Source organism: Doryrhamphus excisus, linkage group LG15, assembly GCF_037039965.1.
Source record: "Doryrhamphus excisus strain RoL-2023G ecotype Guam linkage group LG15, RoL_Dexc_Guam_v1.1, whole genome shotgun sequence".
NCBI lineage: Eukaryota > Metazoa > Chordata > Actinopteri > Syngnathiformes > Syngnathidae > Doryrhamphus > Doryrhamphus excisus.
Genome location: NC_136371.1, coordinates 2728985 through 2745044, shown reverse-complemented (window position 1 = coordinate 2745044; position 16060 = coordinate 2728985). Strand labels below are relative to the sequence as shown.

The 16060-nt window shown below is 43.1% G+C and overlaps 2 protein-coding genes across 2 annotated transcripts; both read left to right on the top strand.

Moving 5' to 3' along the window:
* Window positions 1-683: 683 nt before the first annotated feature.
* On the top strand, window positions 684-7487 carry rap1aa (RAP1A, member of RAS oncogene family a). Its single transcript, XM_058051388.2, has 8 exons — window positions 684-794; window positions 1970-2100; window positions 3970-4057; window positions 4206-4274; window positions 5469-5525; window positions 5611-5751; window positions 6602-6745; window positions 6826-7487. The coding sequence occupies exons 3-8, from the start codon at window positions 4001-4003 to the stop codon at window positions 6910-6912; spliced, it is 555 nt and encodes a 184-aa protein (XP_057907371.1). The 5' UTR covers window positions 684-794; window positions 1970-2100; window positions 3970-4000; the 3' UTR covers window positions 6913-7487.
* A 1380-nt stretch (window positions 7488-8867) lies between these two features.
* Window positions 8868-15918, top strand: xkr7a (XK related 7a). The gene is made up of 3 exons (XM_058051379.2): window positions 8868-9983; window positions 12731-12930; window positions 13760-15918. Exons 1-3 carry the CDS (start codon window positions 9436-9438, stop codon window positions 14707-14709), a joined length of 1698 nt encoding a protein of 565 aa, XP_057907362.2. The 5' UTR covers window positions 8868-9435; the 3' UTR covers window positions 14710-15918.
* Window positions 15919-16060: the final 142 nt, after the last annotated feature.

The following is a 16060-nucleotide window of genomic DNA, read 5'->3' as shown; positions in this document are numbered from 1 at the left end:
GTCAAATATGACGCCAAGGCTGGTGGCTTTAGGATGTGCATGATCCTTGAGGGGCCCAAGTCTGTGTTATTAAGGAGGTAATACAAATGATAGGAGATGCCATGCGTTCTAAATGTTGTTCTAAGCATGATCAGGTACCGAGCAAACAGGATGAGCCCGAGACTGATCCTTGGGGACTCCATAGTTTGGGGTGCGGTGGATGACTGTGGGTCCCCCTAGTACCACACCAAAATGTTCACATCTCACACATTACTGTATAGAGTAGGGTTCAAAACAAAATCAACATTGCTCATACAGAAACACACATTGCAGCATTGCACACTCAACCAATAGTGGGCAGTATCTGCTAACTTTTTTTATTTTTTTTAGCATGCATTAACAAGCACTGTGGCTGACAGGTTAATGCATTATCCAGTAATAATCAAGTTTTGGTGTCTGACCTGGAAAATAACAGAAGGATAGCTGGCATTAGCTATTGCCACCTGTAATGTGTTTAATGGACGACTGGTAGAAAATGCATACAAAAAGTTATTTTTAACAAAGATTTAATTTTTTATATCAACAAAGAGCAGTTAAACTAAGAAAAAAATAATTAAAAAAATATCTGAGAGCCAGATAAAGTCACCAAAAGATCCCCTATACATACACAGATATCCGAGTAATGTAACGTGACCGTGAGAGGTTTAAATAGTTGCCCGAACCTGGACCAAGGTGATTGGCTAAGCCTGAGCCAATGAATGGCCCCCTTCTAGTTACATTCACAGTGTGATTTCAGGCAACCACAGCGGAACACGGTGAGTGCTTTGCGGGGCATCGGTGTACAATTTTGGCTTTGCTAGATACAGTCTATACAGTCTGACACGCTATTAATTTTTACCAAACATTTTCGAGTCGACTCCGGAATCCCAAATAACTCAGAAGAGCTTGTAGTGAAGCCATTATTGTGGGTGAAGTGTATTAGCATACAAGCTAGAAGTGGGTGCTAACTTAAAGCTAATGATTAACTAGTTATCGGTGCGTTCGCTGTTCAAGTCAGTCCGTGTTGTTAGTCCCTGTATTATAAACATAAATTATTATTCCTTTCAGCAATAATTATGTTTATAAATAAAGTTTTCTAATCTCTAATAAAGGAGTTCAACACGTTGCTAACTGTAGAGCTAAGTTAATGCTCCCGGCGTTGCTAAACTGTTGATTAGTGACCACATCGCCTGAATGCTCACTTTAAACTGAAAATTAGTGTAAAGTAATGTAAGTTTAATATTAAACTTTGCGGAGAGTTTGTTTTCTCTATGAATCAATTTTAGTCAACACAGTGTTTCCTGCTCTCCACACTAACATCCTGTCTAGATAGTATCCTCTTAAATTGCTAGCATAAGGCTTGTGCTTTAACAACAATCAAAATATGTACTTTACACCCACACCTGCTTTATCAGTTGATGTTTATTTGTTTTGCTTTCGTTTTTACTGTCGAATTTTAATGGTGATTTTATGTGGTGGGCAAATTTAAAACTAATAGCCACACCCTTCCTTTTCGAAAACAGCTTGGCTGTAAATTGGCGTGAATAGGAAACGTTATCGTGTCATTACAATACTTTGCCATACTTTTTTTTGTTTTAAAAAGTAACTTTACTTAGAGTTTAACTACTCATAAGACACTTTTTGAAAGCTGAAAAATGTTACAGTGCCAGGCTGATAAACCGTGGGCGACTTGCTGTACTCCCATCGGGCCAGACAGATGGTTTGTGTGGATTTGTATACTGTAAAAAAAAACATCTCACTATGTTAGAAACTATTTAGACTCAGCAAACAATGTTATGTAACAGCTGGTAGACTGACTTTCAAAAGTAGGTCATTATCTTTACTTTGAAGTTGTACCAAATCAGCAACAGATGTATTACTTGAGTGAAAAGGCAGACTGCTGCACCTAAATAACACATTTCTTCTCTCTCCTTTTTTTTAAAATATACAGTGTCTGCTGATCTCAAGTACCTTCAGCACCTGCCCACTGACAGTACACTCAAGGATTTCCTGACACCCCCCACCCACCCACCCCCACCCCAGATGTAGAGGGAGTTGGCATCTGCAGCTGCTGTCTACACAGTAGGTTAATTTGTTCACACCATGTGTATGCGCGTTGTTTTTGCCACGCTGATTTTGTGCAAACAGCACTCTTTGTCAGTGGGGTGAGATGGCTGTTTACACGTTGGAGGCATTGATGAATATGCAACGCTGTCAACAATACATGCATGGATGTTTGCAAGGCCTGGCTTATCTGATTATGTGAGCTAATATGCAAACATGTTTGTTTTTAATGTGGGATTGCATTTTAAATATAATGCCTACTTTTTTTTTTTTTTTTTACCGGAGGTGCACTTCTCTTGTGTAATGGTCGGGGTGTCGTGGTGATGCGTGCACCCTCTGATGTGTTTTCTGTTTGCATGTATACTCAAGTCGAGTCGTTACAATGGTCCTTTTGTGGATTTGCGTGTGCGCTTCTCTTTCTCTGTGGGTTTTCTGGTGGTGCATCATACGTCACAAGTTAGAATTGCAAATGTCGCTCGAGTCCGACAGTGGGGTTTTTTGTATTGTTTGTCTCCATGTTGACAAAGGTCCAAATGACACAGTACAGTACACAATACATTCAAAAGAGCTGCTCAATGAGATGTTAGTACATCGTCTGTCTTTGACATTTGCATCACAAATGAATACCACAAATATCTGATTATATTTTTTTGCTCCTTGATATAATTACATGCTATTGGCTTTGAATATCAACCAATAGTGGAGTGTTATGGGGGGGTCCAATAAACACTTTTCATTATTAACCCTTTAGGTGTTAATAATAATTGTTTTTCAAAAAAAATGTGGTCAATATTTGTGGAAATAATAATCTATATAGCATATGCAGAAGTTTATTTTGAAGCTGTGGTGCCTTCAATTTTGCAGTGGCGGGCCGCCACGATTATTTAACATATTTTCCGCGCCGAATTATAAGGCACAGGCTTTATTACAGGAGTTTATTTCTGTACTTAACACATACAGTACATAAGGCACACCGTAATATAAGGTGCATGCTAAAACATGCAGTATGAAAAAAAAAAAGAGTCAAAGGAAGCAATACAGTTCAACAAATCCATCAAAGTCCTCATCTTCTGGATCTGAATTGAACAGATGTGCAATTTTGCCATCAAACATGTCGGGTTCCCACTCATCATTGTCGGAGTCAGTCTCATTGTCAGGTGGTTGTTCAACAATGATGTTCAAACAGTTCTTGTTTATAGTATGTGGCCTTCTAATATGTACATTATGTCAGTATTTTCAAAATACTTTTTCACTGTGCTCTGCAAAACGGGCTTCTGGTTTGGCTCCATGACCTCTCCCCACTATATTGCAATGACAATGAGTTATTTTTGGCTCCTACTTAGTGCTGTGCTCCACTTTTGAGGATCTCTTGCCAGTTACTGCTACCTTGCTGTCTGTTCTGCATTTCAACCAAGCTTTGTTCGTGTTAAAAACCGAGTCTTAAGTTTCCTTCAGCTTCTATTCAACATTTTCTGTCGAGGCAACGCCCTGTGACCATTGACAATGTGACTCATATGGAAGTGGGTGGAAAGGAGTTATTTATTTATTTATTTTTTGCTAAAAAAAAAAAAAGATTTTAAGCGGCTATGTAAACTGTGATGTTCATTGTTGCAGACGGTCCACTGACAAGACCATCTGCTTTGTGACAGAGCTGTGTACCGTCATTGCTTTTGGAGAAATGTGTTCTGCAGCTGAAAAGAACAAGATCATTATCAGGTTACAGTGTGAACGCGGCTTTAAAAAAAAAAGCACACGCCTAAGCAATTTACTTAGCTCCCAATTTTATATGAAGTATGAAACAGTGTTATCGTCATTTGAACAATAGCAGCTGAACCCCAACACCTTCAACCTAACCCTTCTGACCAACTCTGTCCTTTTTTCACACAGACCCTTGCGGTGTCCACTGAAGCTGCCCACCATGCGTGAGTATAAGCTAGTGGTCCTGGGTTCAGGAGGCGTGGGAAAATCTGCACTGGTAAGACGTTGCTCTTTCTCAAAAGTATTCTTGTGCATGAAAGAAAAGAGAAATAACATTTCAGGCATAACAGAGAACTGACTTGTTCCATTTTTATTTTAATTTTTTTTTACTATGGCATTCTGATGTTTGCCTTTGTCTTCTCCAGACAGTTCAGTTTGTGCAAGGTATTTTTGTGGAGAAGTACGACCCCACAATAGAAGACTCCTACAGAAAGGTACGGTCAAAATATAACATCTTTTAAGGCAGACTGCAATATATTTCGTTCACATTTTCAGTGCTTTACAAAGGCCACTACTATCTTTCTTGTTTAAGTGACTTTTTCGCAGTCAGCAGTAAATAAGAACACAGATAAAGATGGAAGGATTATGCCAAAATGACTATTCTCGTTTTTTCTGTACTCTTTGTATTGAGTTGTGTTTACATTAATTGGCAGGAATGAGCAAGTCCACCACTATCTGTTCACCCATCTAAACTATCTGTATTCGTAACTGTACTCAGTGGGCGGGGCATAAACCGGACAAGGGTGTGGATTAATCAAAAAACGGGTGGGGTTTAAAGCTGTACATTAAGTCTGAAATTGGTTTGGATTGATCAGAAGTTGCTGCAGTATATGTATTGTTTATTATTCAGGTCTACGTGTACGTGTGTAAGTGATGCAGACATATGGCAATAAACATAATAATGTGTAATATTTTTTCTCAAAAGCACCGCGTTCTGTATTACAAGCAGTTTTCCAACTAACTTTACATCACCAGCCAACCCGCCCGAAACAAGCAGACAAAAAAAAAAAAAAACGCCGTCAGTGACTGATGCACGATCGTGCCCGCTGTCTTGAAAAACATGCACCATGTTTTTATATAACAAGTTAAGATTGCAAGGTGCATCCTGCAACATATTGAGAAGGGAGTCATATTTTACCACCGTCCTGTCAGCCGTACACGCTCTTGTGATCCTGTGCAAGTGTACCTAATGTTGTGGCCGGTCAATGCAGGTTATATATATTGAGTTGATAAGTGTGCTGAGACAGCGTACGGAAATTAATTATTATTTCTGTACATCATCACTTCCTTCAGCCTCATTACTGTAATTGATGTTTTGCTCACAGGGGACAGCCCTAGGTCTACAGTTTATCATATCACATATTTGTCACATATCTGCAGTATTTTGTGCACATATTTGGATTGTGACATGTCAAGTTTTCACAGAAATCAGCCGATACTGATCGGTGGCCGATCAATCAGAGCATCCCTACGTGGGACCTTCTAATTGTTCAGCCGTAGTCTGCTCTCTACTAATTGATATGCAAGTTATATATCATTATTGATCAAATGTATCATAATTGATAAACCTCTAAATCTCATGTTGGCTTAAGACTTTTGCACAATATTGTTTGTTTTTTCTCGGGCAGCAAGTGGAAGTTGACGGGCAGCAATGCATGCTGGAGATCTTGGACACCGCCGGAACGGTAATAAGTGCAGTCACACACACGCTTGCGATGTGAACCCGGAATCGTCCGCTGATGTCTGATGAGTGGTTTCGTTACGCCACAGGAGCAATTCACAGCCATGAGGGACCTCTACATGAAGAACGGCCAAGGTTTTGCTCTGGTCTACTCCATCACAGCACAGTCAACGTTTAATGACCTGCAGGACCTCCGAGAGCAGATCCTGCGAGTGAAGGACACAGAAGATGTGAGTGTGATGCACCGAGTTGCACTGAAAGAAACATGATCATATATGTAACCCACAATACTTCTAAGTAGGGATCGACCGATATGGTTTTTTGGGGCCGATGCCGATACCGATTTTTTTCCCATCATCCTTAGCCGATGGCCGATTTTGCTTAGGTCGATACTGCTTTTGATCCCCCAATTTACATGAAAAAATGACCATGATAACAAATATTACAGGTCTCATGTTTAAACAAATGTAAACACTGAACACAGTAGGATTCAGCTTTCCTAAACACACATTTAAACGGCTACACAAAGCTGCCCCGGCAGATGCCTGACTGTAAATCATGCGGTGGAAAAATACGTTGGCGAACCCACGCGCGTGTCAGCCGATATCGATACAAGGAAAAAACGCAAATATCGGACAGCTGATGTATCGGTCGATGCTTACTTCTAAGGCTCCTCTCGGAGTTGACACCTTAGAGGTAAAGACATCGCAAGGGACGAAAGTGCCTTCTGCCGCATTGTGTCTTTTCCCGGGCTCACACTGAATCCGTTGAGGCTTCGGGCCTAAATCCAGTCCGGCTTGCTGCAAAATGCCACTCACACCGACTCCGGTAGAGTGCTCCAGTGTCATTGTGCCGCTACACGACAGAGATAGTGTGAGCCCACAACAGGGATTTAAATCTTGTGGAATGCTTCCGGCGGATTCAGTGTGAGCCTGGGGTTTATCTCTGGATAGAGTGAAAGGATGTGCTGCATGCTGGGATTGTTTTACTAATTCATAGCGGTTGTTATACTGGGTATGTGTGCCCTGTCGAGTACAGCCAGTGTCTCACTTGTGGATGATTCCTTTTTCGGTTGACCAGGTTCCCATGATCCTGGTGGGGAACAAGTGCGACCTGGAGGACGAGCGCGTGGTCGGCAAGGAGCAGGGTCAGAACTTGGCCCGTCAGTGGAGCAACTGTGCCTTTTTGGAGACGTCGGCGAAATCAAAGATTAATGTGAATGAAGTAAGTTTGCACGCTGCATTGTAGCATCGATTTGACTAAACGTTTATTCATATTTCATGTTTGCTTGTGTTGCTTTGTAGATTTTCTATGATCTGGTGAGACAAATCAACAGAAAAACTCCAACGGAAAAGAAGCCAAAAAAGAAGAAGGGTTGCACACTTCTCTAAACACCAACCCCCCCACACCACACACACCACACACACTAGCACTAGGCCAGGTGAGTGGGCGTTGAAATAACATTGATTACAGCCAAGTGCAGGGCTCCACTGCCCACTGAGTACTGTATTGTTTTATAGCTTAATATTTTAGTTTTAACCGTACTTGGACATTAATAAGTTCGGTTCCTTGAGTTTAAAAGGGCAGGTATGGTGGTCTGAGACGGCATACCTTGTTAACAACAGTATATTTTAATTACTGATATACTCTATTGGGCGCCGAGTTGCATAAATCAACCTCCATCATCACATTGACTCTACATCAAGTTCTAAAACTCCCCTCAAGAAGAAATGCGATAGGATACATTTAAGTGTCATTGATTGGTATCTAATCTTATTTGTATAGTTTTTTTTTCTGTGTGACTCACAAATAGCAGAATAAATCCCTAGGATTAATGCATTAATATATTTATTTTATGCAGAAATGTTAAATGAGTAACTGTCCCCTATTGGACAATGCCAATATCATAAAAGATACTCGACTGCTGGCAAGATGGCAGGAGTCCCCACATTTTATCATAATACTTTTTTTAAAAAAAATAACAATGAACTTGACCAATCTTCATTTTATCAGTGGTTCTACTGCTGGAAATGTCGCCCAATAGAAAGAGTGTCATGCTTCTGTTAAAAGTTAGACGTCCTACAGCACGGTAAATGACTTTTTATATTTATATACTAACGGATCATTTTTCATAAGTTACTCCCCCCTACTTACATGGACGTCTTTTGGTATGACATTTCCTAAGTGACTTGGTTTTGAGGAGACCCCGCAAGCCTGTTTCTCATAATATATTCAACTTCTGTTTTTGCATAATAAGACTGAGGATATTAGTATTTTATAGACAGTTGGGGAGTGGGTGGCTGGGGAGGGGGTCCTCTGATTTGTGTACTAAACCACCACAAATATTGCCTCTTGTATCTGTCAGATGATTTTTCCCGGCTTTTATGAATGATTAAATTTTAGTACATTTTCACTATTTTCTGTGTGTTTTTTTTTTTATTAATTAATTAGAAAAAATTAATTAGAAAATTAATCCGTATCCATTTGTGACACTATTGAGGGGCCTTATTGAATTGGTAGACCAAATAGTTTGTGTTGAATTACTTTTTAAAATCTCAGCAACTGGATTTCTTGGCAACCAGTCTACGGTGTAACCCGCCTCTTGCCTGAAGTCAGCTGGCTGGGATAGGCTCCAGCACGCTCCCTGGACCCGAGGTATAAGCAGTATAGAAAATGGATCCATGGATGGATTTCTTTACAGCTTCGAAGCGGTGAGTTTTACATGACATGACAAAACACGACTATAGTCACATTTATACTTTTTTTTATTTACAACATATTGCGCAACTGCAGGGTCTTGAGACACATGCTAACTCGCAAACTAGAGAGCTAGCGACCTAAACGGTAGCCTTCAGGTTATTTCCTTTAAACTTAAATAGCCAAAAACATACCACTTCCACACGGATAAGGAGGATAACTATTAAGTTATTTAACCTTTAACATGAACATTAATCAAAAGTAATAATTTTACGTTTGATACCATACAGCATCCATATCAAACTTGCGCGGGCCGCACTAACATTAAACTTTCATATCAAGGCGGGGGCCTCAAACTAGTGTCCTGCGGGCCACATTTGGCCCGCGGGCCGGGTTTTTGAGACCCCTGTCTTAAAGGAACTGTTCTCCAGCGGTTTCCGTCCTATTTATCATAGGTCATGTTCTGTCACTATGCGTCACTTTAATACAGACATTGGCTAGTCTTGGTTGTGGTGTGCCTCAAGGTTCCATTTTAGACCCAGCCTTGTTTGCAAAATGCAATGTTACACTGCATTGTTTTGCAGATTGGGTATGTTTCTGTGTTTTATTGGCTGCTTTACAACACTTTGGGTAGTTAATTGTTGGAAAGCAATATAAATAAATTTGACCTTTGATATTGCGTGAGAGGAAGAAGAAAGTCATGGTTATAAACGGATACAGCAAAACGCAGTATTACTGCGAATGTAAATGAAGCTGACGTTGTCTTAGTGTCATCACTGTTATATTCGGTTGTTACAGTTTGTGCCAATACAATACAGCATCATTTCTACAGAACTTGTCATATGACTTGTCATATGACTTTTTATTCTGCTGATTTCTTTATTTTTTCTCCCCCAAATGTCAGATTTAAACGTGTAGTTTGTGCGCCATCAAAATACTATTTTAGACCACTTCTGCTAGTCAGGTACTGCGAAGGATTTAGCGAGTCTTTAGAAACCCAATCGTGCACGTAAAGGACTACTAAATGCGGCCATGATGTGCAGCATCACACCGTATAAGCCGATCGATCAGCGACGGTTACTCCCCATCTTCCTTACCTTCCCGGCCCTCCCTCCCTCCTCCCTCGCTTCCACGCATCTCGACCGACAGACTGCGCGACCCCCCTCCCCCTTCCATCATTTTCCCATCTCCTCTACTCACTCTCCCCTCCGACAAACATGGCTGCGAAATCTGACGGTGCAGCCGTCTCTCCTCGAAACCAAATCCCACCCGACTGTCCCTCCAGGTCGGACCCTCGGCTTCCGCAGCGCCCTCCCGCCGACCATCGATATTCCCTCTCGGACTGCTGCTGGACCCTCTGCGCCCTTTTGGTCTTCTTCTCGGACGGGGCCTCAGACCTGTGGCTGGCCGCCGACTACTACCTACGGAGGGAGTACTGGTGCTTCGCGCTGACTCTGGTCTTTGTGGTTATCCCCTCCTTAGTGGTGCAAGTGTTGAGCTTCCGATGGTTCGCCTACGATTTCTCCGACACCCCCGAGAGCGGCACGGCTGCAGCGGCTGTAGTGGCGGCGTCGGGAGCGGAGGTGAGCGACTTCGCTGGCAAGGACGGCGACGAGCGGGGCGCTGGCCGCTGCACCTCCGCGGCCGTCGCACTGCCCGGCCCGACCACCGGAGGAGGAGGAGGAGGAGCCCGGGGCTGCTGTAGAGTCTTCATGTGGCTCTTCCAGGCCGTCATTCACATCTTTCAGCTTGCTCAAGTGTGGAGGTAACAGCACAATTTATTTATATTTATAATATAAGCACCCGAAGTTATACATCATATTTAATAATCCTTCAGAGAGCATCACAAATGCCAGCATGTCTTGTATTGTTTGACGTTTGTGTCCGGCCTTGAAAGCCACACATAGACTCCACCCACCATCACCATCATGACCAGCTTCTAGGTCAATCATCACCCAGGAAATTCCATCAACTCATCCGCAACAATGATGCTATAAATATGTGTGTTTTGGAGAACATGCTGTGTTTTCAATTGAGAGGAGGGGGGTGCAAAAAAAGAACCCCTTTTTAGCGTCTCACAGTGGGACTCAAACAATCCACTTTCCTCCCACAAGACCGCTACTAGGTCTGTGGGTCAGCAGCACAGTCATAAAGGGGAGGCAAGTGCTCAAAGCGCCGGGTGTCCCGATCGCTTTTGACAGGCTTGAGTTGCTGCCAGGCTGAAACGAGGCGTTCATGGGAGCCGCGGTTGGGAGGAGACTTAACATTTTAGACAGCCTGTGGACCATCTGGATGTTCTTCAGATGATGTATGGTATGATGAAATCAGATGTAAATCAATTGATCATTACATGTGAGTGTCTCTCGCTCTCTCTCTTGCCGTCTTTGTAGACGGGCAGTATTGATTCCCGACTTCCTCCGAGGGGATGTGTGTGTGTGTGTGTGTGTGTGTGTGTGAGTGTGTGTCCAGCAGCACATTAAAAAGCTGAATTACCGGTAATGCCATTAAAGCTGCAACGTGGGTTCCGTTTACTGCGGTCCAGTGTGTGTCCTCATTAAGAGGATTAACTTCCTGTTTCACTCTTAGCTGGTAACTCCGGAATGATCTGTCATTGATAAACTTGCAGCCAGGTGAACCGTCTGGGATCCGATCAGTTGGATTGCATCACATGTGTAGGAAGTGTGTGTGTGTGTGTGTGTTTGACTCAGACTTTTTACAGATTTCATCCCGAGGCGCAATCGGTGTAAGCAGGAAGTAGAACAACAGAAGGTTACACAAACTTCCTCATGGTTCACCGACCTGGTTGACATCAGGCCCTCGTGATGATTGACCCTGAGGCCATATTTCATTTATTCCACACAGGAGGTGTGATGGTGATGTGCTCGGCTCCCAGTTAGAGATACGTGACCTCCATATCTGAAGAGAAAACACATTTGTGCTGAATTATGTTTGCATAAGGCATGTGTGTCTCCCGCATGATGTTAGCGATGGAAGGTCACCATAGAAGCAGCGGCGGCGGCGGTGGGGGGGTGGGGCTCTATGTCAACAAGGGATTTACACTGAGCTGTGTGTGTTTGCCTAACGTTCAATCTCCAATCTGGATTGAGTGCATTTATTTGTTTTCTTGCTGTTTTTCCGCCATCTGACTTAGTTGATCTGAAACCCAGAAAAGGTCTACATGTTCCCTTTTTGATGTCGGAGCTAAAATTAAAACCTCACAGCTGCTTGGTTTGCTTTCAGTCGGTCCAAATCCCACAGGAGCTAGCAGCAGCGTTTTGTCAAAACGACTGACTAGTGCACACAATTCAAAAGGAAATACCGTATTTTCTGGACTATAAGTCGCTCCGGAGTATAAGTCAAAAATAAGCAGAAAATTTGGTCAAAAAAACATACATAAGTTGCACTGGAGTATAAGTCAAAAATAAGTCAAAAATGCATAATTAGGTCAAAAAAACATACATAAGTCGCACTGGAGTATAAGTCAAAAATAAGCCAAAAATGCATAATTAGGTCAAAAAAACATACATAAGTCGCACTGGAGTGCCAGTCAAAAATAAGCAGAAAATGCATAATTGGGTAAAAAAAAAAAAAACATACATAAGTCGCACTGGAGTATAAGTCAAAAATAAGCAGAAAATGCATAATTAGGTCAAAAAAACATACATAAGTCGCACTGGAGTGTCAGTCAAAAATAAGCAGAAAATGCATAAAAAACATACATAAGTCGCACTGGAGTATAAGTCAAAAATAAGCCAAAAATGCATAATTAGGTCTAAAAAACATACATAAGTCGCACTGGAGTATAAGTCAAAAATAAGCCAAAAATGCATAATTAGGTCAAAAAAACATACATAAGTCGCACTGGAGTATAAGTAAAAAATAAGCCAAAAATGCATAATTAGGTCAAAAAAACATACATAAGTCGCACTGGAGTATAAGTCGCATTTTTTTTCATTCATTAATTTTCTACCGCTTTTTCCTCACAAGGGTCGTGGGGGTGCTGGAGCCTATCCCAGCTGTCTTCGGGCAAGAGGCGGGGTGCACCCTGGACTGGTGGCCAGCCAATCACAGGGCACATATAGACAAACAACCATTCACACTCACATTCATACCTATGGACAATTTGGAGTCGCCAATTAACCTAGCATGTTTTTGGAATGTGGGAGGAAACCGGAGTACCCGGACAAAACCCACGCATGCACGGGGAGAACATGCAAACTCCACACAGAGATGGCCGAGGGTGGAATTGAACCCTGGTCTCCTAGCTGTGAGGTCTAAGTCGCATTTTTGCAGGTAATTTATTTTCCAAACGACTTGACCAAAACAGACATTAAATCCTCTTGGAAGGCAAGTTCTAATAATAAAATAACAAAGAACAGACTGAATAGGTTAAGATATGCTAACACAATTCGCAGGAACTGCCAACCTATGAAAAAAAAGTGCGACTTATAGTCCGGAAAATACGGCATATTAAACATGACTCCATGTGAATTTTGACCATTTCTATCTCAGGTATGTCCGAGCCCTGTATTTGGGTGTGCAGAGCCGCTGGCACAGGGAGCCGGAACGGCGGCACTACTACTGGCGCATGATGTTTGAGAGCGCTGACATCAGTATCCTGCGTTTGCTCGAGTCCTTCCTGAAGAGCGCCCCCCAGCTGGTGTTGCAGCTCTCCATCATGATACTCGCCGGTCAGGTGCTGCCTCTACAGGGTGAGTGTCTTCATCATCTGCAATGGGTTGGGGTTCCACGTGTAGTTTTGGGGCTACTTTTTGTAATGTAATGAAGACTATGAAAATAATGTCTGCGGTTTGTTTGCTATGCTAGTGCTAGTGTGGGTTTTCTCCAGATACTCCAACTTCCCCCCACATCCCAAAAACATGCTAGGTTAATTGGCCACTCCAAATTGTCCATAGGTATGAATGTGAGTGTGAATGGTTGTTTGTCTATATGTGCCCTGTGATTGGCTGGTGACCAGTCCGGGGTGTACCCCGCCTCGCTCGCCCCAAGACAGCTGGGATAGGCTCCAGCACCTCCGCGACCCTGGTGAGGAGAAGCGGTAGAAAATGAATGAAATAACAAAATTGGCTGCACAGTGCGAAAAAAGTGGTTAGCGTGCAGGCCACACAGCTAGGAGACCCGAGTTCGATTCCACCCTTGGGCATCTCTGTGTGGAGTTTGCATGTTCTCTGATTTCCTCCCACATTCCAAAAACATGCTAGGTTAATTGGTGACTCCAAATTGTCCATAGGTATGAATGTGAGTGTGAATGGTTGTTTGTCTATATGTGCCCTGTGATTGGCTGGCGACCAGTCCAGGGTGTACCCCGCCCAAGACAGCTGGGATAGGCTCCAGGACCCCCGCGACCCTCGTGAGGAAAAGCGGTAGAAAATGAATGAATGAATGAATGCCTCACGGGCGCCTTAAGTGGTCCACATGGGTGCCCGCGGGCACAGCGTTGGTGACCCCTGGTGTATACAGATGAGTAAAAATCATATTGAGTCCTACTAAATCTCCATATGTTCTAATCTTCTTCCGTAGGACTTTCAGCATCCGCCTCGCTGATGTCCCTGGCCTGGATGATTGCCTCCTATCAGAAAGTCCTGAGGGACTCCAGAGATGATAAGCTCCCCATGACCTACAAGGCGGTCATCGTTCAGATCCTGTGGCATCTCTTCACCATCGGGGCTCGAGCGCTGGCCTTCGCCCTCTTTGCCTCCGTGTTTCAGCTTTACTTTGGCATCTTCATCGTGGCCCACTGGTGCATCATGACGTTTTGGATCATTCAAGGCGAGACTGATTTCTGCATGTCCAAGTGGGAGGAGATCATCTATAACATGATGGTGGGCATCGTGTACGTCTTCTGCTGGTTCAGCGTCAGGGAGGGCCGTACCCGCTGCAGGATGCTCACCTACAGCCTGACTGTGTTTGTGGAGAACGTGGCCCTCACCACCACCTGGTATCTGTACCGCAGCCCTCGCACCTCAGACTTTTACGCCGTCGTCATGGTGTGCGTGGTGGCCAGCAGCTACGCTCTGGGCACCTTCTTCATGTTTGTTTATTACTGTCTCTTGCACCCTAACGGCCCCGTCTCGGGCTGGGGCTACGTGTCGGAGAAGGAGGTGGCTGCGGAGGCGCTGGTGTCGCCAACTTCCAGCCTCCCCCCTGACTTGGTGAACAGCCCCCCCAGGACACTGCAAAGAACTAAAGACAGAGAGCAGGGGTCTGGGATGGACGGAGATGTGTTCCTGGTGCGAACACTCCGAGGGACGAGGGCTCCGATGCCCCACCCTACACCCAGGACAGAGGGGCCCGTCATCCGAATAGACCTTCCCAGGAAGAGTTACCCTGCCTGGGACGCTCACTACATCGACCGCAGGCTACGGAAAACAATCCTGGTGCTGGAAAGCGCCGCTCCGGTTGCGCCGAGGATTCAGTACCGTTGCCTGGGCACACCCAAAGAAGTGATGGAGTACGAAACCACCGTGTGACGCGACGATGAAGCTAATCTCCGTGATGACTTGATTGCTCGGAACTGCCAAGCAGTGGAGACAAATAATGGGAGTGTTTTTTGCAAATGCAAAGTCAAAATGGTGGTGCATATTAAACTGTAGTTTCGATATCATTTCTCAGGTTAGGGATGACGGTAAAAAAAAAAAAAAAAGCACGTCGAAGAGAGAAGCACAGTGTCAGAACTTCAATCAGAGGCAGTGACTCCTCCTCAGTAAGGACACGCCTTCAACATGTCTGACAATAAATGGCAGCTACAACTAAAGCATCACAGTGGAGTGGGCGAGTGGGCAAGTGCTTTTAAAGCAGACACTCGGTGCACTTTTAAATATCATCTTCACCTTTTTTCCCAATGCTGCTCACTCATGTTGAAGGAGTCTCTAACAAAAAAAATAAAAAAATACAGCTTTCAAATGTGGAGGACAGTGTAAAAGCAACATCAGAGCTGAATGTAAAAACTGTAGAAAAAGGTGTATGTTTGTGATCATGATGATGATGATGATGATTTCCATGTCATCGTTGGGATGAGGTAGACAATTTTAGTCTTTAAAAAGAAGAACATGTCCACTAAACAAGAGCTACTGTATGTGACAAAGACAAAAAGGTAGATTTGTAAATGAATCAATGAGGAGGAACCTATAGCCGTCTGTACTCTGTTCTGTATCCATATTTTGTTCCGTGAGTAATGTAAAGAAAATTTTAGCTGCAGACATGAGTCTTTAGCTTTGACTTTATTGATGGTAACGGCATGTATCTTTCATCAGGGTTCTTTTTTTTCCCTATGGATTAGTCACAAGTGGAAAATGTGTGTATTTGTATGTGTGAGAGAAAGTTACATTGAGATTTATGATAATGTTACTGAGGGGAGGAAAAAAAAAAAAAGACAGTTTTGTTGTAAACACTGTCCAGACACAAACATAGATCATAAACATTCAGCACCTTTTAACAACTATAAGGGAAACGTCTAATGATGATTATGGTGCTAACTGTCTCAAGCCATCATGTATCAAACCACACAGTGTCACGTCAAATAAGCTCGGAAGGAACTGTACCTCAAATGCAACGCAAAAATCAAAAAAGCCTTAAAACTGGTCACACCAGATTGTTGCGAGACAAAAAGCAAAAGGAGAAAGTGAAGACAATGTCATAAAGTCACTGTTGCTTGAATAAAGCGCAATGTGTTTACCTAACGTGCAACGTTGTTGCTGACCTTTTTTGGACTTGGACAAAAAATTGTATTATATTGTGTTTTCATTAATAGTATCTATTTCTGTTAGGTGATACAGTAAGTAAACATGCATTCATTTTCTATTCCGCTTGTCCTCAGGGTCA